Source organism: Myotis nattereri, assembly GCF_964212035.1.
Source record: "Myotis nattereri genome assembly, chromosome: 17".
Taxonomy (NCBI): domain Eukaryota; kingdom Metazoa; phylum Chordata; class Mammalia; order Chiroptera; family Vespertilionidae; genus Myotis; species Myotis nattereri.
In genome coordinates, this window is record NC_138092.1 from 44,179,519 (window position 1) to 44,200,531 (window position 21,013).

A 21,013-nucleotide genomic window follows, 5' to 3' on the forward strand; every position below is an offset into this window, starting at 1 on the left:
TGAGTTTTTCTATTCATACACCAACACCATCTTGTCTGAATTATTATAGCTTTAAAACAGGTCCTGGTAACTGATACTATAAGTCCTTCAACTTTGTTCAAGATTGCATTATTTATTCTTGATCTTTTGCATTTTCTTATGATGTTAAAATCAGCTTGTCAATTTTTGGAAAAAAGAACCTGCTGAGATTTTTTTGTTGGGATTACATTGAGCCTATAGGGTAAAATTGGCATTGTTACAATATTGAATCTTCCGTTTTGAAGCTTTTATTCTACTCATTTGAGTGTAGCTATGAAATGAGAAATGATTTTTTTTTAAAATGAAAGGTGATTATCAGAAGCTGGGACTACAGTATCCCATCTAAGGTGAAGGGTCCTATACTTCCCCTGTCAGTGGGATACTATATCCATCTTCTTTGGGCTCCCTGCCTTGATAGATAGATGTTTTTAATTTAGTATTACTTTATTCTTCCTGTCAGCAGTATCTCAGCCCTCATATTATTCTTGACCATCACCCTAGAAGATTAACATATTTGAACCTGCCATCTATTTATAGTCTAATATAAATTAAACTAGAGGTCCAGTGCACAAAAATTTGTGCACTGGAGTGGGGGGGGGGGGTCCCTTAGCCCAGCCTGCCCCCTATTACATACTGGGAGCCCTCAGGGATGTCCTACTGACGGCTTAGGCCCGCTCCCTGCTCCCCTAGGGGAGCGGGCCCAAGCCACAGTCTGGCCTCCCTTTGTGGGAGGCGACTGGGCTGATCAGGGGAAGGCGCCAGCCCCATCACCACGCTGCTGCAGCCACTGCCAGTAACCGCAGCCACCAAGGTGTTTCATCAACACGGACTCCAGTCCCTTCACCATGAAAAAATGACAGCTTTCTTTAGGCATTTTCAAGATGTGTCTTTCATAGGATATGGCATTTCTTTCTTTTTTTTATCCTCACTTGAGGATATGTTTCCATTGATTTTTAGAGAATGTGGAAGATAAAGGGAAAGACAGAGAGAAACATCAAAGTGAGAGGAACACTTTGATTGGTTGCCTCCTGCATGAGCCCTGACCTGGGCCTGGGCCAGGGAGGAGCCTGCAACCTAGCTAGGTACATGCCCTTGGTCAGAATTGAACCCAGACCCTGCAGTGGGCAGGCCGAGGCATTATCCACTGAGCCAAACCAGCTAGGGCAGGATATGACCTTTCTTAGTCCTCCAGCAGCAGACCTTCCTTTTTTTCTCCAGGAGTGTGGTGAAAAACCCTAGATCACCTATTTGGATTCTTATTACCCAAGTTACTAAGAATATTACCAGTGGCATACAGGGAGCTTAGCCAATGAGCGGTCAGAAAAGGTGTTTCCTCTGTAGTTCACACCAATTGCCAGCTCGGCCCCTGCCCAGGCCTAACGCCTCTGGCCGAGTCATTAGGCCTGGGCAGGGGACCTCCAGTTCTCTGCCATTGCCGGCTCCGCCCCTGCCCAGGCCTAACACCTGTGGCCCAGGCATTAGGCATGGGCAGGGGACCTCCAGCTCCCAGTCATCGCCGGCTCTGCCCCTGCTCCCCCGTGATTGCTGGCTCTGCCCCTGCTCCCCATGATTGCTGGCTCTGCCCCTGCTCCTCGCCATTTCTGGCTCTGCCCCTGCCCAGGCCTAATGCCTCTGACCAAGGCATTAGGCCTGGGCAGGGGATCCCCAGCTCCCACAATCGTCGGATCCGCCCCTGCTCCCCGTGATCGCTGGCTCTGCCCCTGCTCCCCACCATCGCTGGCTCCCTCCCTGCTCCCCACCATTGCCGGCTCTGCCCCTGCTCCCCGCCATCGCTGGCTCCCTCCCTGCTCCCTGCCATTGCCAGCTCCACCCCTGCCCAGGCCTAAGCCTGTGGCAGAGGCATTAAGCCTGGGCAGGGGACCCCCAGTTCCCTGCCATCACCAGCTCTGCCCCTGCTTCCCGCCATCGCCAGCTCCCTCTCTGCTGCCCGCCATTGCTGCCTCTGCCCCTGCCCAGGCCTAACTCCTCAAGGCGTTAGGCCTGGTTAGGGGACCCCTCAGCTCTGATTGCAGGCTCCGATTGCCGCTAGGCGCCTACGTATGCAAAGTAACCACCATCTTTGTTTGGTTAATTTGCTACCATCCGATTGGCTGGTGGGCATAGCGAAGGTATGGTCAATTTGCATGTTTGTCTATTATTAGGTAATATTACTGAATAATTATCACATATAACAACCCAAACTAATAAACATCTTCACATTACTACTGAGCCATAAATGGAGCCATTGCTAAGTGTTATATAAAGCTTCCATTGAGTATTTCTTTTCTTTTTTTTAAATATATTTTTATTGATTTTTTACAGAGAGGAAGGGAGAGGGATAGAGAGTTAGAAACATCGATGAGAGAGAATCATCGATCAGCTCCCTCCTGCATGCCCCCTACCAGGGATATGCCCGCAACCAAGGTACACGCCCTTGACCGGAATCGAACCTGGGACCCTTGAGTTCGCAGGCTGATGCTCTATCCACTGAGCAAAACTGGTTAAGGCGAGTATTTCTTTTAACATTTGTTTACTATATACCATACCAAGTATTAAAATATATTGTTATAATTTGTGTAACAAGCATGAGAAATTACTTGCAGAGGATTAGACCTTAAGCTCTGGAATCAGAAAAATAAGGGTTAGAAACTTGACTCTGTCTGTGTCCTTGGACAAGTTTGTTGAAGATTAATTGGATAATGCATGCCATGTATTTTGTTTTATATCAAACTTTCTTTTTACAAGATGAGGATACTGAAGACTAGAGAGTTTAAGTACTCTGTCTGGAGACAGAGAAGTAGTAAGAGGCAGAAGTGGGCAAACATACTGCCAAGCTTAGAGTGCTCAGTAAATGTCTGTTGAATGAAACAAAAGTCAGGTAATGTAAACCCAACATTGATTCCATATGCCACTATAGTCTTTGTTAACTAAACAACAATAGACTGTTCCTGTTCATTTGGCACTTACAAAACCAGAAAATTCAAATAGCTGAATTTTGATGAGTATATCTGAAATTTAATGATGAGGAAAACTGGAGCTCCCCTAAAGTAATTTAGGACCGGAGATTATTTTTTAAATACTTCCTGAGGTCTGAAATCAAGCTAAGCTATGTATTTGTCCCTTTTGGGGCCATTACTCCCTACCCTTCCTACCAGTGTTCTTATATTCCATTTAAAGGAAACACATAGTACTTTGTTGGGGAGTTGGGATGGGTAATTCTAAGTGCCTGTTTCCTATTGCTTCGTTCCACCTGCGCTTCCCAGGAAACTGCTAGTATTTGTCCTAGGTACAGCTCGGGTACAGATACGTGGTCCAATAAGCTCGACCAATTGCACGGTCATTCTTGGAACTTGCAATCTTGAGGAATAATGATAGTCCAGAATCAGTTTCTGTTGCTTGGAACAAAGACTTGGATGATGAAAATGTCGACAGAAAAGTCAAACTAGTTTTTACACATATTATCTAAAGGCTTTTTAGAGCTACTAAGAGGCATTTGAATCATTAAAGCTGAATGAACAGATTATTTTGACCACGGGTAATTTATGTATATAAAGTGTGTGTGTGTGTGTGTGTGTGTGTGTGTGTGTGTGTGTTTATACTGTTCTGGATAGACTCAATATAAATATATACCTAAGTTGTGCAACATTCAAATCAATGTAGAAACCAAAGATTAAATTCAGTGAATTATAGCTATTTCTTTGAAAGCTTTGTTTTTATTTAAAAGATTCCTAAGCATCAAAATACTACCTCATTGATATAAATTTAGTTTTAAAGTAGTATTTTAAAGTATTTGCCAGGATCTTAGTCAAACCTTCACTTTATGGGTGAGGAAAGTGAGACCTAGAGAGTTTAAAGAAACTTGGCTTGAAGTTATATGTGAGAAAGATAAGAATGATTATGCCACCAATCCTGAATGTTCTTGGCCTAAGGTGGAATTTAGTTTGAATTAGAAATTCTGTTAAAAATATATTTTTTTATTGATTTCAGAGAGGAAGGGAGAGGGAGAGAGAGAGATAGAAACATAAATGATGAGAGAGAATCATTGATGGGCTGCCTCCTGCATGCTCCTACAGGGAGATTGAGTCAGCAACCCAGGCATGTGCCCCCACCTACCAGGAATGGAACCTGTGACTTCCTGTGATCACTGAGCGAATTAAACATTCTTAAAAAATTTATGCATCAAATTAAGATTGGAAACGGTTAAAACATTAACATGAACTGTAGCATTTGCTCACTTTTAAAACCTTTTTATTTAATATTTACTACACTTTTAAAATAAAAATTGGAGAAAACCCATGAACTTCTATTTTCCATTTTGCATGATTATAATATAGTGGTACTTACCTCCTGTCTCCTTACTACTCTCTTAGATTATTCCTTTTGGGCCCTTTTCTCCGTAATAGCCTCTCTCTTTTTCCTTTAAATTGCAATTAGGGCAGAATAACAGATGGACTGAGTAGCTAATTTACATCTCTGAAGTTTCCATATAAGCCTTCATAGCTGTCTCCTCTTACCAAGTTTGCTTTCCTTTGGGAATTTTGTCAAAACCACAAGATTATTCCCCAGGTGTGCAGTTTAGGAGAATTAACCCAGCAGAAGTAAACAGACTGGATTAGAAAAATGGTGATCAAAATGATATTGCAGTAAATAGGCAAGCTACAGTAGGATCTTGGGTTAGAATACTGACAGTGACAACAGTAAGGAAACAAATACAAGAGATTGTCTGGAAAAAATGAGTAAGATTTGGTTGCAGATTGGCTGTGGGTGAAAAGAGGAAGGAGTCAGAGATGCCTTAAGTTCTAAGTTCCAGGTAGCCTTGGGTTCAAATCCTGGGTTTGCTCTCCAGTAGCGATGGCCATACTGGCCACTGAACTTTTTGTTCTTGGTAACTTATCTAAGCCTCATTTCCTCCTCTCTAAAACAGAGAAAATGATACCTATCAAAATAATGATGATACAAAGATTTAAGTAAAATGTAACACCCTTAGCTCAGTGCCTAGTACAGTGGGGCCTTGACTTACGAGTTTGAATTCGTTCCGTGACGGAGCTCGTAACTCAAATTACTCGTATGTCAAATCATGAACGAGGGAGACACGTGATGCTGGGCTGAAGTTGTGGCGTTCACTGTGATGTTCGCTGCGCCAACTAGCGGTGGGGTGTCTGAAGCTGGCTCGTAACCCGAATTTTAGCTCGCAACTCAAAGCAAAAAATCGGCCCAGAGATGTCTCGTATCTCGAAAAACTCGTTGGTCGGGACACTCGTGAGTCAAGACCCCACTTGCATATGGGAACACAGATGGCAGTCATTATTAGTAGGGGATGACAATAGAAGTTTAAAAACCTGAGACTGTAGTAAGGAGTTTGGGTATGGGTTCAATCATTCTACCACACTTACCTCCACCCAGAGAAAGGGGTCTTGGAGTTTTATTAATCACCCATTTAGAGCCCTGATAAAGTGGATTGCAGAGTGCAGTTTGGGCTAGGACCCTAGGTCAGTGGTCGGTAAACTCATTAGTCAACAGAGCCAAATATCAACAGTACAACGATTGAAATTTCTTTTGAGAGCCAAATTTTTTAAACTTAAACTAGATAGGTAGGTACATTGTTATTAACTTAATTAGGGTACTCCTACAGCTTAGGAAGAGCCACACTCAAGGGGCCAAAGAGCCTTATGTGGCTCTCGAGCCGCAGTTTGCCGACCACTGCCCTAGGTAAACCAGGTTCTTGCTTACTATTTTACCCCCCTTAATTTGAGATGGCTGGGTCTACAGTGCAGACTCTGACCTGACGTACACTCTTATTTTCCTTTTTTTATTATTTTTACAATTAAACTTATTGGGATGACATTCGTTAATAGCTAATTTACATTCCTATTTTCTGGTGAAGAGAAAAATAAGTATGGTCAGATTAGTATAGGCTTCTAGGGGGTGGTAACGGGGAAGGTAAATATATGGGAGAAACTAGTGGAAGATGACTAGTGAGTGGGTGATTCAGAGTCTGAGAGTCCTCTTATACGTAAGGGCGAGGGACACCTTTACAAATGGACATTTATGTCCTGATTTCTAAGCAAATGTGTTTTGGGGGGCGTGGAGGCAGAGAGCTTTTCTTGGGAGAGGGGGGGCTTCAGCTCTTCCTTGTTTTAGCTAAAAGTAACCCTATGTCAAAGTGGCATACTTTGGGGTGGCACGTTCTGATCCCCTACAAAAAAAAACACACAAGAAAACTATGATCTCTTCTGCCTGGGAGGAAAGAAGGGACTGCCTGGGTATGCTTTCCTTAAAGAAAACTGGACATCAAAGTCGGAGGCCTGGGTTCCTGCCCTTCATTCACAGTGACCCTTGATATCTGTAAAATGTGGCCGAGAAGTGTCCCCAGTTCTGTCCAACTTGGGAGGAGGTGGTTAGGGATGCGCCAAGGGATGAGGGATGTTGTTGTTGGTGTGGCGCCTACAACACCTAGCCCAGAGCCACAGTCCACGGCGGCTCCTGGAAAGGCACGCAGACACGCCCCCAGGAGGTCTTTCCCTGGAATGTCGGCCAACCGGCCCGTCTCAGAGCCGCCGCCAGGTCGGGTGAGTAGGTGGGGCGGGCGGCGCCCTTTGCCTTTCCTCCTCTCAAGCACCTTTGAACCACGTTTATGGGACATTTAATGGGCTCTAATAAAACAACAAGGAAGTCTCGCCCGTGGAAGCAGGGGATCCCTCCCCGAGCCCACGCCGCCGTGGGTGTGGCGGCCGCTCTGAGGCTGGAGGGCGCGGCTGCCACACAGCGCCTGCGCCACGGCGAGGCTCCAAAACAGCCAAGGCAGCGTGGGTCGCGGTGGTCTGCGGGAACCATGGTAACGCTTACAGACGTTGGCTACGCCGTACGTGATGACGACGTGGGGGCGCCCCTGGCGTCTGCTTGTGACGCGACAGCAGCGCGGTCTCCGCGGTCTCGCGTGACCTGGGGCACCGCCTCAGCCTCCCAACAGCCCCAACGGCAGAGGCCCGCGGGCGAGGTCAAGATGGTGGCTCCGCGGGCGGGGGAGGCGGTGGAGGGAGGAGGAGCCAGGCCTTAGCCAGCCGAGAACACCGACACCCGGAGGCCTCCCCGGCGCCGCCGCCGCCTGCTCCTGCTCGAGAGACGCGAGCGGGCGGCGGGCGGGTGGTGAAGAGACCCGGGAGGAGGGGGCGGAGTCGCCGCCTCAGCCCCCGCCCCTGGCCGCCGGCCCGGGACCGGCCCGCCCAGCCCCGGTGCGGCAGCGGCTCATGGCGGCGGTGGGGCCCCCGCAGCAGCAGGTGCGGATGGCCCATCAGCAGGCCTGGGCGGCGCTCGAAGTGGCGCTCCGGGTGCCCTGCCTCTACATCATCGACGCCATCTTCAACTCTTACTACGATTCCAGCCAAAGCCGGTTCTGCATCGGGCTCCAGATCTTCCTCCGGCTCCTCGGTAAGGGGGAGGGGCGGCCTGCCTCCCGGGACGGGACGGGACGTGCCGCCGGGAGCCGGCAGCCCGTGCAGCCGTGGGTCGTGTGTGTGACGGACTGAGGCGGTGTGAGGCGGTGTGAGACTGTCCGTGAGCGTGAGCGAGGCAGTGAGGACTGAGAACCAGGTTCGCCCCGCGGGCGTCCTCGCGGCCGGAGGGAGGCGGTGACCGGGGCCGCGTGGGCCGCAGAGGGCGCTCCGGGAGCCCCCCGCTCCTTCGCACCTCGTGGGGCGGGCGGGCGGGAGCCCTGCCGCCGCTCCTCCTGGGCAATGGGTGCCGACGGCCGCTTCCTGTGCGCCCGCCCGGGAACCCGCACCTCCGCTCACCCTGCCCCTGCCCCTGCCCCTGCCCCCCGCGGGTAACCTTGGGCTTGTGCCCGGGCCTCCGTTCCCTTCTTTCCGAAATGCGGGGTGCTCGTCTGTGGTCACTTCTGTATCGACGGGGTGTCCCGTGACGGGGACGTGTCCGCGGTAAATGACATCCAGACGAAAGGGGCAGGGTTTTGAATGTCAGACCCTGCAGCCCTGACCAAAACCCCTTATGGAGAAGGCGATGTGTATCAGGAGTCCGAAATGTCCCATGAATAAAGTGGAGGTGTTTAAAGAAAAAGCGTGGCTAGAAAGTGACGAGGCTTTTCCAAGAGAGACTTCTGAAAGGGAGTTTTGGTGGCATTTGCAGGAAGTGTTGAAAGGCCTCATGTTTGACTCCCCGTCTTCACTTGCATCGTCAAAGTGAAAAGCACTTGTGCGTGAAAGAATTTAAGTCGTTGCACCTCGGCACGCCTGGTGGGTGAGGTCGTTCTTGCGATGCGCTCTCAGGAGTCAGGAGGCGATGCTTTGAGGTGTTGCTGATAGTGGGTCCTCACCAAACCTCTCCGAACGATGAGCATCTGTTGCTTCTTCATTCGGACAGAAGGAGAGTGGTAATGTCGAGTTTTGCTCTTAGCAATAAGTAGTAGTGTTTTACAGTTGATACTTTACTTTTGCAAAGCATTTTCCCTGGTATTATCTAACCTAATATCTATCTAACCTTCAGAAATCCCTGAGGTGGGAGGTGGTATTCTCATTTTACAAATGAGAAAACGGGGTCAGAGGTTGTGTTTTGCTTTAGATACACAGCAAATAAGTGGTTGCCAGAGCCTAGGCTTAAAAATCTCCTGACATCAGTAGTGGTTGACTTTTCTCCGCAGCCCAGCTGCAGTCCAGATACAGAATGGTGTAGTGATGACCACACGCTAGAGCTTAAAACTCACAGATGTGAACGTGCTGTTCCTTAGCACAGGACTTACCGGGCACGCACCAGCTGCTGACACCAGCTATTCCTACTGCAAAAGTGTCGTGCCCTCGTTATCTGCGGCAAAAGCGGAGCCGTGCGATTTCGTAATGTATACAAATATCATCACCTGAAACTAATGTTATACACTTGAAACTAATGTAATACTGTCAGTTATACTTAAGTTTAAAAAGCATTCGCTAGCTTTAATATTTCAAACTTAACATTTTATTGAATTCTGACAGTTATGGGTGGAGTGGAGTTAATGTTAAAATGAAATTAATAAGAAGTGGGGCTGTTGGGAAGGCATTTTATTCCTGCCAGTAAGAAGCCACTCATCCTACCATAACTTAACGTGCAGTTACTTATGTAGTAAGGTGGTCCCAGCTCAGTCTGACTGCCAACCCTGCCTTCACCCTCCCCAAAAGAGAGCAGAAGATAACAGACTTCTAGGGCACTTGATCAGATTTGGGATCAATGGGATAACCAAGTGCAGCCATGCAAACCAAGTAATCACATATAGCAGGACTCTCTGAGGGTAGGAGGATGGCTATCCCCATCCTGATTTGAGAAGAGTCCGTGGTGGAGGAGGAAAAAAAGGATCTTTGTTTGAGAGGATTCACATGTTCATTGCCCAAATAGTGTAGCTGCTGCCTTGTTCTTACAGCAGGTGACTGCAGATTCTCTGAAAACCCTTTTGGGACCAGGTGCTGAGAATTTTAAATGCAGTGCTCTCAGAGTTGAGCTGGGGAACTTTAAGGAAAAGGAGTATTCTCCTTAATTGAATAATTTGTGGTTTAAGAACATTGAACAAAAGTAATAGTATTTTCTTTGTACCCTATCCTGCTTCTTATTTTTGTAGTAAATCATGGAAGTTTGTATTGATAAATCATAAGAATAAGACGTCAGGCAGGTTAATTAGTTGTGTCATGTCTCCCTGTTCTTACCTGAATCTTTTTAAAGATGGACAGTAATGGTATTTCTCTCATTGGGTGTTAAGGACAATAAATGAGATAGGATGTAAGCCCTAGAACAGTACTTGGGACCTAGTAAGCGTTAGCTAATAGTAAGCTTGATAGTTAAAAAAAATTTTTTTTAAAATACTTAAATTAAAACCATACTGTGTTGCCCAGCTGGTGTGGCTTAGTGGATTGAGCGTCGTCCCATGGACCAGGAGGTCCTGGGTTGGATTCCGGGTCAGGGGCACATGCCCTGGTTGCAGGCTCCATCCCCAGGAGGAGGCGTGCAGGAGGCAGCCAATTGATGTCTCTCTCTCATCGGTGTTTCTATCTCTCTCTACCTCTCTCTTCCTATCTAAAAATCAGTAAGAACATATTTCTTTAAAACAACCATACTATGTTACAGATATTTTGGTCTTTTGAGGGCATCAGAGAAATGTTGACACTGTTTATTTGAAAATTTTTATCTCAAAATATTCTCTGGGTCAGACTTTATGAGAAATACAAAATATTTTTCAGATCCATCACCTGGCTGTTCCTTAAATTGTGCCAATGTATTATGCTAATTTTTCACATTTGTTAAGTGATAACTTTTTTTAAAAAAGTGGCTTTGGTGCTACAAAAAAAAACAACCCCAAAACATCCTGAATAAAAGCAAGTAAGGCGCATTCAATGAGGCATCTGTTGTTTTTTGAGAGTGGCAGGTTTGTGTGTAAAAGATACCAAAGGATAGTTAAAATTAATTGTTCTACCTGTGTTTTTGTGTGTGTGTGTGTGTGTTTTTAGTAATTGTAGAACCTTTTTAAAATAATTTATATACTGCTGTATATAAATCTTAAACCTTGGCAGTCTGACCTTTTTCTTTAAAATTGTAAAAATGGAAGTCTATTTTCTAAGTAAAAAAAAGCAGTACCAATTTTATTTTATTTTTTTAAAATATATTTTTATTGATTTCAGAGAGGAAGGGAGAGGGAGAGAGATAGAAACATCAATTATGAGAGAGAATCATTAATTGATTGCCTCCTGCACACCCCCCACTGAGGATTAAGCCCAAAACCCTGGCATGTGCCCTTGACTGGAATCGAACCTGGCACCCTTCTATCTGAAGGCCGATGTGCTATCCACTGAGCAAACCAGCATTTCCCTGGCTCAGGCCCTGGTTGGTGTGCGTGCCTGCAGGAGGCGACCAATCAATGCAGTACCAATTTTTATATATAGCATCTGAAGAATTTACTTTCCTTCCCTATAATAAAGTACTAAAACTGAGAGTTTCAGGAGATTAGAAAATAAAGCATCTCATTTTGGAGATCCAAATAAAATCTTATCACAATATATAGAATATTTAAGAATGTTAAGCTATTCTTAGGAGCTGTTACATGCTAAATGAAATGCAACCCAGTGCAGCATAATGCTGAATTGGCAAATCTAAATCCAAGGCAGAAAATGAAAGCATAGGACTTTGTTTTAATAGTATTACTCATATAATGATAATTCACTGAAGTGGAAAAGCTTTTCTGAACATAAAAGAAAATCCAGAAATTACAAGGGAAATTAAAATGAAAAGCTTCTATGACAAAACTTTTTAATTCTTAAAAATGGCACATTGAGGGAAAAATGTCTGTATCATATGAGATTGAAGTCCTAAAAGTTTTACTTTGTCAGTAAGAAAAACTTCTTCCAGAGAACAACGGGCCCAGGATAAGCAGTTCACAATAAATGAAATGCACATGGTCAATAAGCAGAAGAAAAATTACTAAGCCTCATTTATAATTAAATAAATATAGTTAAAACAAAACTTCACTTATTAGATTAGTGAAAAGTTCAAAGTTTGAATAGAAACTGGTAAGGCAAAACTTTTTTTCCCTTTCTGTAAAATAGGTAAAGTGATACAATATTTGTAGGCTTTCATTTCTGTGTAAAGCCATTTGGCACTATCAGCTGAAATTCATCATACTCCTTTTGACACACGATTTTGTTTTAAGAATTTGTCCTAAAAATATAGTTGTACAAAGACTATGGGCAAGGATATTCATTGCAGCATTGTTGGTAATGACAAACAACAAATTGTTCATCTAAATGTCTATTAAAAGTGAATCTGTTCATTGTATTAGGTTCAGCCATACAATAAAGTTGATGAAAAGAATGAGATATAGTTATTTTTGGTGCTCTAGAAAGAACTCAGAAAACCTGTGATGTGAAAAATGAAGTAAAACAATAGTAATCAGGACCGCATAAGGATAGATTAGGTATTCTAAGCTGTGACACTATTGACATTTTGGACAAGATAATTCTTTGTTGGGAGGTGGGTGGAGCTGTTCAGGAATTTGTAGGATTTTTAACAGCATCCCTGCCCACTGCCCATTAGATACCAGTTAGCACCTCATTTGAGATTGCCAAAACATGTCTCTAGATATTGTCAGATGACTCTTGGGGGGAGAGGGGAAAAAAGATTCTGGTTGAGAACCACTGGGATAAACAAATAGACCAGTAGCACAGAATAGAAAGCCCAGAAATGGACTACCCAGGTATACTGGCATATAGAAACTTAATGTGTTTCAGAGGTACATTGAGGTACGTAGAGGTAGATATAGACTATTCATTTGTGGTCATTTAGTTACCCATATGGGAAAAATTACACTGGATCACTACCTCATATCAGTATATAAACAAACAGTTCTAATGGATTAATGCTTAGATGTGAAAAGCAAACTTTAAAGAAAATAAAGGAGAACATTTTTTTTAAACCTTACAGAAGGAAAAATTCTTTTAAAATATATAAAAGCAAATGTGTAAAATATTGATAAATTCAACAATATTAAAATTTAAAACATCAATTAATCAAAAGGAAGCATCAGAAAAGTGAAGAACAGCCATATACCTGGAGAAGATGTTTGCATTACAGATAACTGACAAAGAATTTTTAGTCAGAATATTTTTTTAAATGTCTGTGATTCATTAAGGAAAACAAATTCCATAGATAAATGAGCAAAAATAAATTGGCAATTCACAGACAAGAAACATGATGATCAGTAAATGCTCTCTTTGATAAATAATCAGAAATGTAAATTTTAAAAGGTAAAAATAACAAGAAAACCCACTATTATTTAGTAAGATCCTCTGAGTAAGAAGCAAAAAAAGAGTATGTGTGTTTATAAATATGTGCTTGTTTTATGAAAAGCTTGGTTTATTCTTCACTTAATACCAATGTGGTTTGATTCTTTAAAAATCATGTTCACATTTAAAAAATAAAAACATGTTTAATAAAATCTTAGTTTGAAGCAAGATTTTAGTTTCATCTTATTAAAAAACTTAAAATACCCTTTTTAACCTAAAGTGAGTTTGATAGAAAATTTTTCTTTATGGTATAGTTTATCAAGTATACCAACAGATTGCTATTTCAAGATATTTTATTTACCTTGTATTTCATTGGTTAGGGCTCCCTTGGGAAAAAGGTAGTCATAACATTTATTTCTGGGCTCCATCTTTATTCTGTCTGGCATTGAAATGTTTTTCCACAGCTTGCTTTAGGTTATGTTTTAAAGGTTTAAGGTAGCTGGAGAGTTGTAAATATTCTGTCCTGTTTCTTTCTAATTTTTAGTCCTAAGTTTCCAGAAAAGGTTATGGTAAGGACTTTCCACATAAAAGAACTAAACACATTGGTGTATAACGTGCGATGGTTTATTTCTGCTTGCTTATTTTGGGTAATCCGAATTGTAAAGGCCCTGAACTCTTGATGAATTGAGTTCACATATAGCCTCAGAGATCCTGAATTGATTTAGATACGTGCTTCTTTCCTACCTTGAGAACTTTGGTGAAACTCTAATCACTGGAAATTGGGTCCCTGAGTTGTGATTTCAGTTAATTCTATTCTCCAGTGTCCCAGAGCTTAATTTTCTTAGGTGTACAGGGTAAATAACAAGAGTTTTATGTCTGAAGATGTGAAAATACAACAAAACTTTAATATTATTGGTAACAGTCACAAAAGGCCAAGGCCAGGAAAGGGAATGTTGAGACTTATTATTTGGGAATTTGACTTTCTTTTTTCCTTCTGTAAAATGAGTGTTGATTACTCCCATGTTCCATACATAGGACCTTGAGTATAAAAGAAAAATTTAAGAACCCCATGTACATGCAAACTTTGGGTAAGAATTAAATAGTTTTATACTATTGAAGTGTTTGGTTGTTATTACATCTTGAGGGTATTATTTTAGTCAAGAAAGGGTAGTATCAGCCCTAGCCAGTTTGGCTCAGTGGATAGAGCATCGGCCTGTGAACTGAAAGGTCCTGGGTTCAGTTCCAGTCAAGGGCACATACCTTGGTTACAGGTTCCTCCCTGGCCTGGGCCCTGGTTGGTGTGCGTGCCTGCAGGATGCAACCAATCACTGTATTTCTCTCTGTCTTTCTCTCTCCCTTCCACTCTCTTTAAAATCAACTGAAAAATATCCTTGGGTGAGGATTTTTTTAAAAAAAGGAATATGGTATTAGATTGTTACCTGCTAGGACACATCTGAACTTTGTGATTTGTAGCCTCACTACATTATTTGTCTATCCTCCCCCCTTTTCCCTTGGTATCTATGCTATATAATAAAAGCCCAGTGACTAAAATGGCAGAATGACCATGGCCCTTGGCCCAGCCAGCCCCAACCCCCAGTGAGTGGTTAGGGGCGATCAGGCAGGCAGGTGAGTGGTTAGGGGCAATCAGGCATGCAGGTGAGCAGTTAGGAGCCAGTGGTTTCAGATTTCGAGAGGGATGTCCATCTGCCAGTTTAGGACCAACCTGGATCCGCAGGATCGGTCCTAAACTGGCAGTTGGACATCCCCCGAAAGGTCCCTGATTGCGAGAGGGTGCAGGCCGGGCTGAGAGACTCCCCCTCTCCCCGCCCCTCCCCCCGCATGAATTTCGTGCACCGGGCCTCTAGTATATATAAAAGTCTAAGTGACCATTCGACTGGTAGCTATGACATGCACTGACCACTAGGGGGGAAGATGCTCAATGCACAGGCACAGAAACATAGAACAGACTAATGAATCTCAGAGGGAAGGAGGGAGAGGGGAGGGCAGGAAGAGATTAACCAAAGATCTTATATGCATACTAGAGGCCTGACCGTCAGGGATCGGACCGAAACTGGCAGTCCGACATCCCCCAAGGGGTCCCAGATTGCCAGAGGGCGCAGGCCAGGCCCAGGGACCAGCCATGCACCGGACCTCTAGTATTTGCATAAAGCAAAATGGCACTTTTTCTCCAGACATATTTCTAAAACCCAAATCATTCCTTCATTTGTGTGTAAAAATGAGTTTCGGGGTAAAGCTATTCAAGTAAAAGGGGACTGGTTATAAATTACAACAAAGTTCATGAATATTCACAAGCAACGATTAATTTACCACTTTCTGAATAGCAAGTTGACAAAAGCAATTTACAGTCCCTGCGTGACTTTCTCCCTTTTAATTGGTATAAACTAGAATTGAAGTTATTTGACTCATCTTAGGAGATTGGTTTAAGTTTTGTCTCAGGAAAATTGCTGACTTTTTCTATGTAGAGAAAGTAATATTACATATACATAGTGGTTGAATTAATTCCATTTCCTCTCACCTTCCATGGAAAATATTCCTAATCCAGCTTTTTAAAAAGTCCTTTAAAAAAATACACGATATTTTTAGAGAGAAAGGAAAGGAGAGGGGGAGAGAGAGAAACCGATGTGAGAACCAAACATCAGTCTATTGCCTCCTGCACGCCCCCCACTGGGGATCTAGCCTGCAATCCAGGCATGTGCCCTGACCTGGAATCGGACTGGCAGCCTTTATGTGCATGGGACAATGCCCAACCCTGGGCCACACTGACCAGGGCAGTTCATTTTATATTGAAAGGACCTTTACCCAGATATTAGCTCTCTGGGAGATTACTAGTGGCCCACTTGCTCTGGAAATTAATCAGGTGGTTTTTATGCAGAAATTTATGTATCTTGTGTCCTTTGTTCTTTTTTACAAATGACCTGACACATTGGCATAGGATAAATTTTAAGTTCATGGGCAAAGTCATCATTTAGAGTAGCAGTCTCCAACATTTCAGACCTCACAGACCACCGGTTAGCGACTGCTGACTTAGAGGAACTAACCCTTACTTTTACATGCAATGGATTATGAAATGCCTCCACTGTATGTAATATGCAGTCTTTCTTGATTGCATGCTGAAATGAGGAGGATGGATAGATATTTTATTTGGAGTGTGTCACGTTTTCTATACTCCAAGGCAGGGGTGGGCAAACTTTTTGACTCGAGGGCCACAATGGGTTCTTAAACTGGACCGGAGGGCCGGAACAAAAGCATGGATGGAGTGTTTGTGTGAACTGATATAAATTCAAAGTAAACATCATTACATAAAAGGGTACACTCTTTTTTTTCCAATAGTTTTATTCATTTCAAACGGGCCGAATCCGGTCCGTGGGCTATAGTTTGCCCACGGCTGCTCCAAGCTCTAGTTTCTTTTTTAAAAAATATATTTTATTGATTTTTTTACAGGGAGGAAGGGAGAGGGATAGAGACGTAGAAACATCGATGAGTGAGGAACATCGATTAGCTACCTCCTGCACACCCCCAACTGGGGATGTGCCCACAACCAAGGTATATGCTCTTGACCAGAATCGAACCTGGGACCTTTCAGCACGCAGTCCGATGCTCTATCCACTGAGCCAAACCGGTTAGGGCCAAGCTCTAGTTTCTTAGCTTTGTCTGACCTCATATATATCAATTTCTAAGTGAGCTGTATTTTGTAGTTTCCTTTAAAAACATAATCCAGAATTCAACAGAAACATTTAGTTCAATGAATAGTAATTGCATTTATTTTCTACAAAATATTTTGTGATCCATAGATGTACAAGGTAGTATCCTTGCTTACTCTCAAAGACATTATCTAACAGGGTACCTATAACCTACAATATCGGGTAGTATATGAGTATTAGGTGTTTCACCAGGTTTTGTAGATATACTGGAGAGGAACAGTCACTGTCAGAGAAAGTGGGTCTATAAGATGGACAGGATTTGAGCAGTCAGGGTGGGACAATGATGACAAGCAGATAAAAATGTGAACGCAGTTGCAGTTATGGCACCGAAAGGGTGTTTTTGGGAAAGAAGTCTGGAGCTATGGTGTGTGCTTTGAGAGGAGCATTATTCTAAGTCCAGCTGGATCCTTGATTTCTAGGATAAGAAATACAGATTTTAGTTATTACTATTTCAGACCTGCCACAGTATTTTGAAGAAAGAAATGAGGCATATTGGTGATGGCTTGTAGATGGATTTGGACAAGATGAGTTTTTAGTTAGAGACAAACTAATAAATAGGTTGGTGAAAAGAAGAGATAAATAATAGTAGTTAGAATTTGGAGACTGTCAAGTTCGAGGGTACAGGGCTAGAAGGCACCATTAAGAGAATAATGGTACCTTTCACTGAAATTAGAAATCACAAGAGCCATTTGAGGTAAGTTAAGTTTTAGAAATTTTGAATGTTACAGTTGTAATGTAGAAGTGCTAGTAGGTGGCTATTTTTATTTTTTTGTTAATCCTCAACCAGGGATATTTTTCTGTTGATTTAATTTTTTAGAGAAAGTGGAAGGGAGGGGGAGAGACAGAGTGAGAGAGAGAGACATGGATTGGTTGCCTCTCACACATGACCCAACCAGGGCCAGAGATCAAGCCCTGCAATCGAGGTATGTGCCCTTGACCTGTTTTGAACCAGCTATGACCCTTCTTCAGCCCACAGGCTAATGCTCTATTTACTGAGCCACACCGGCTAGGGTACTTGGTGGCTCTTTGGATATCGTTTCCATAGTTGAAACCTTGGATGTTTATTGTAATCTCACTTAAAAATTTGTCAGAGCACAAAGAAAGATGCTTCTAAATACACTTCAGACCATACATTGGTTAAGTATGGAGTGGGGAGGAGGATTTATTACTGTTTTCTAAATGTTTTGGTTTTCGTAATGCTACTTTTGTAACTTGAAGAACAATAAACAGGGTAGACTATTTGAAGAAAAAGATTCCGTAATGTATAGAAAACAAGGAACTTGAAAGACATTTCCGAAACTTGCAAGGTAATTGGTGGGGGGAACAACTGAATTTGGACGCAGGGGAGAATGCTCAATTTAAGGAGCAGGAAAAATAAGAGCCAGCTGGAGTTCAGCTTGAGGAAAAGGAGGAATTAGATGTAAGTATAAACTTAAACTCAATTTCCTAAAGAATACTTTTAAGAAAAAGAATTCTAAGATTTAATAGGAACAAGTGTTTTCCATTTTGGTTATTTTTAATTGTAATGTTTTTGTCACGGAATTATTTTAATTATTTTTAATAATTATAAAATTTAAAAGGACATGTTCTTTAAAGATTTTAAAACTTATTAAAATGTATGTCATTACAGACTCAAAGGTAATTTATTGCCTGGGTGTATGGTACTACTTAAATTACTTTGGAAATTGTAATTCTAATAAGATTTTTAAAAATGTTTTGTCTGTCCTGTTGAACCTACTTTACAAAACTCTTTTGGCCTTTAAACCTAAATTGCCTTGAGGCTTAATGTTCATAATTTAAAAAATGCTCAAATTTCCTAAAGGGAGACTATAACTATTAGTGGGAAAATATTCTTTAAAACGTTTCAAATGACCTTTTTTCTTTTTTTTCAGGTATCTTTGTATCCAGTATTGTTCTGATATTGTCACAGCGATCACTTTTCAAGTTTTACATGTACAGCGCAGCCTTTCTATTAGCTGCAACTTCAGTGTTGGTAAATTATTATGCTGTTTTGCACATTGACTTCTATGGTGCCTACAACACGTCAGCTTTTGGAATTGAACTGCTTCCTCGGAAAGGGCCCTCACAATGGATGACACTCATTGTTCTACAGCTAACATTTGGAATTGGATACATTACACTACTCCAAATTCATTCCATCTATTCACAATTAGTTATTTTGGATCTCTTGGTTCCTGTAATAGGCTTAATCACAGAGCTACCATTACACGTCCGGGAGACTTTAGTTTTTACTTCTTCCTTGATTCTTATATTAAACACACTGTTTGTCTTGGCAGTGAAACTTAGGTGGTTTTATTATTCCACACGTTATGTTTATCTCTTAGTGAGGCACATGTATCGAATTTATGGATTACAATTATTAATGGAGGACACATGGAAGAGGATCCGTTTCCCAGATATACTCAGAGTCTTTTGGCTAACAAGAATTACAGCTCAGGCTACAGTGTTAATGTACATTTTAAGGATGGCAAGTGAAACTGATTCCTTCTTTATTTCTTGGGACGATTTCTGGGACCTCATTTGCAATCTTATAATTAGTGGATGTGATTCTACACTAACTGTGCTGGGCATGAGTGCTGTAATTTCCTCAATAGCCCATTATTTGGGCCTTGGAATACTGGCCTTTATTGGATCAACTGAAGAAGACGACAGGCGACTTGGCTTTGTAGCACCTGTTTTATTTTTTATTTTGGCTCTTCAGACTGGTTTAAGTGGGCTAAGACCAGAAGAGAGACTTATTCGCTTAAGTAGAAACATGTGCCTTTTATTAACTGCAGTCCTGCATTTCATCCATGGAATGACAGACCCCGTGTTAATGTCTCTCAGTGCCTCTCATGTGTCATCTTTTCGTAGACATTTTCCTGTGCTCTTTGTCTCTGCTTGCCTGTTTGTTCTTCCTGTTTTACTCAGTTATGTTCTTTGGCATCACTATGCACTAAACACATGGTTGTTTGCTGTTACAGCCTTCTGTGTGGAACTCTGCTTAAAAGTAATTGTTTCTCTCACTGTTTATACGTTATTCATGATTGATGGCTACTATAATGTCCTCTGGGAAAAGCTTGATGATTATGTCTACTATGTTCGTTCAACAGGCAATATTATTGAATTTATATTTGGAGTAGTAATGTTTGGAAATGGGGCTTATACTATGATGTTTGAGTCAGGAAGTAAAATTCGGGCTTGTATGATGTGTCTACATGCGTATTTTAACATCTACTTACAAGCAAAAAATGGCTGGAAGACATTCATGAATCGTAGGACTGCTGTTAAGAAAATTAATTCACTTCCTGAAATAAAAGGGAGCCGCTTACAAGAAATAGATGATGTCTGTGCAATCTGCTATCATGAGTTTACTACATCTGCTCGTATGACACCATGTAATCATTATTTCCATGCACTTTGCCTTCGGAAATGGCTGTACATTCAAGATACTTGTCCAATGTGCCATCAAAAAGTATACATTGAAGATGATATCAAGGCTAATTCAAATATACGTAGCAACAACGGATTTATTGCACCTAATGAAAATGCAGAGGAAGCTGTAAGAGAGGCTGCTGCCGCCGAATCTGACAGGGAACTGAATGAAGATGACAGTACAGATTGTGAGGATGATGTTCAAACAGAAAGAAATGGAGTGATTCAGAATACAGGTACAGCAGCTGAAGAATTTAATGAGGACACTGACTGATTAAACAGCATTTACTAATCATTGAGGTTATTTGTTCAAAATTCAGTTCATCCAAAATGGAGTTAATATGCTTCACTTCATTGTGTAACCAAGCACAAAAACAGTCAATGTTGAATCTGTGAATGGTTTTCCGTTTACTGTGATGTGCTACTGTAAATATACCTCTTTAATTACTTCTGGTCTCTTTGGTGACCTATTTAAATTTGTGTACATTATTGTACATAGAATAAAATGTTTTCACGTTTTTATGACAAAATTTGAACAAATAGCTTTTTAATAGATATAACGATAATACAGTGCGCCAACTGTGCCAAAGATTCCTAAATGAAAGTGTATAATTCTGGCCCCTAGTGTTTCTTTAAGATAGGTGGGAGAATGAAAAAGCAAATCAGAGGAAACCACATTAAATCAAGGAAATAAAATAATGTGGACCAGAGGATAAAGGATATATTTTTATGAACTAAGGAAAAGGTAGGCTGCCAGAAGTGATTGAGACTTTTTGAAATTTGAGAGTAGCACTATAGTTGAGCTGAGTTCAAAAGTCAAGATTTGGATATTGTGAGTTGAGAAATAGGCATATATAAGGTATGTATGTATATCAGGTATGTATCAACTTATATCTGGTATGAACCAGAATGTGTTTAATTTTGATGTGAAAATCAGTATATTTGTTAGGCATTCCGTGTTTGCAGCATTGACATAAAATTGTCCTTTTGGACTTCTGAAGAGATTATAAAATTAAATACTTGGTGATTTTCATTCTTTTAAGCTGAGGTATTAAGTGACATTAAAAAAAAATCCTGGTTTTATGGATA

The 21,013-nt window shown here is 41.9% G+C and overlaps 1 protein-coding gene across 1 annotated transcript; it reads left to right on the top strand.

The window, feature by feature from the left end:
• Positions 1 to 7,265: 7,265 nt before the first annotated feature.
• On the top strand, positions 7,266 to 20,981 carry RNF139 (ring finger protein 139; the record flags this gene model as incomplete). Its single annotated transcript, XM_081111422.1, has 2 exons — positions 7,266 to 7,446; positions 18,382 to 20,981. The coding sequence occupies 2 exons, from the start codon at positions 7,266 to 7,268 to the stop codon at positions 20,196 to 20,198; spliced, it is 1,998 nt and encodes a 665-aa protein (XP_080967548.1). The 3' UTR covers positions 20,199 to 20,981.
• Positions 20,982 to 21,013: the final 32 nt, after the last annotated feature.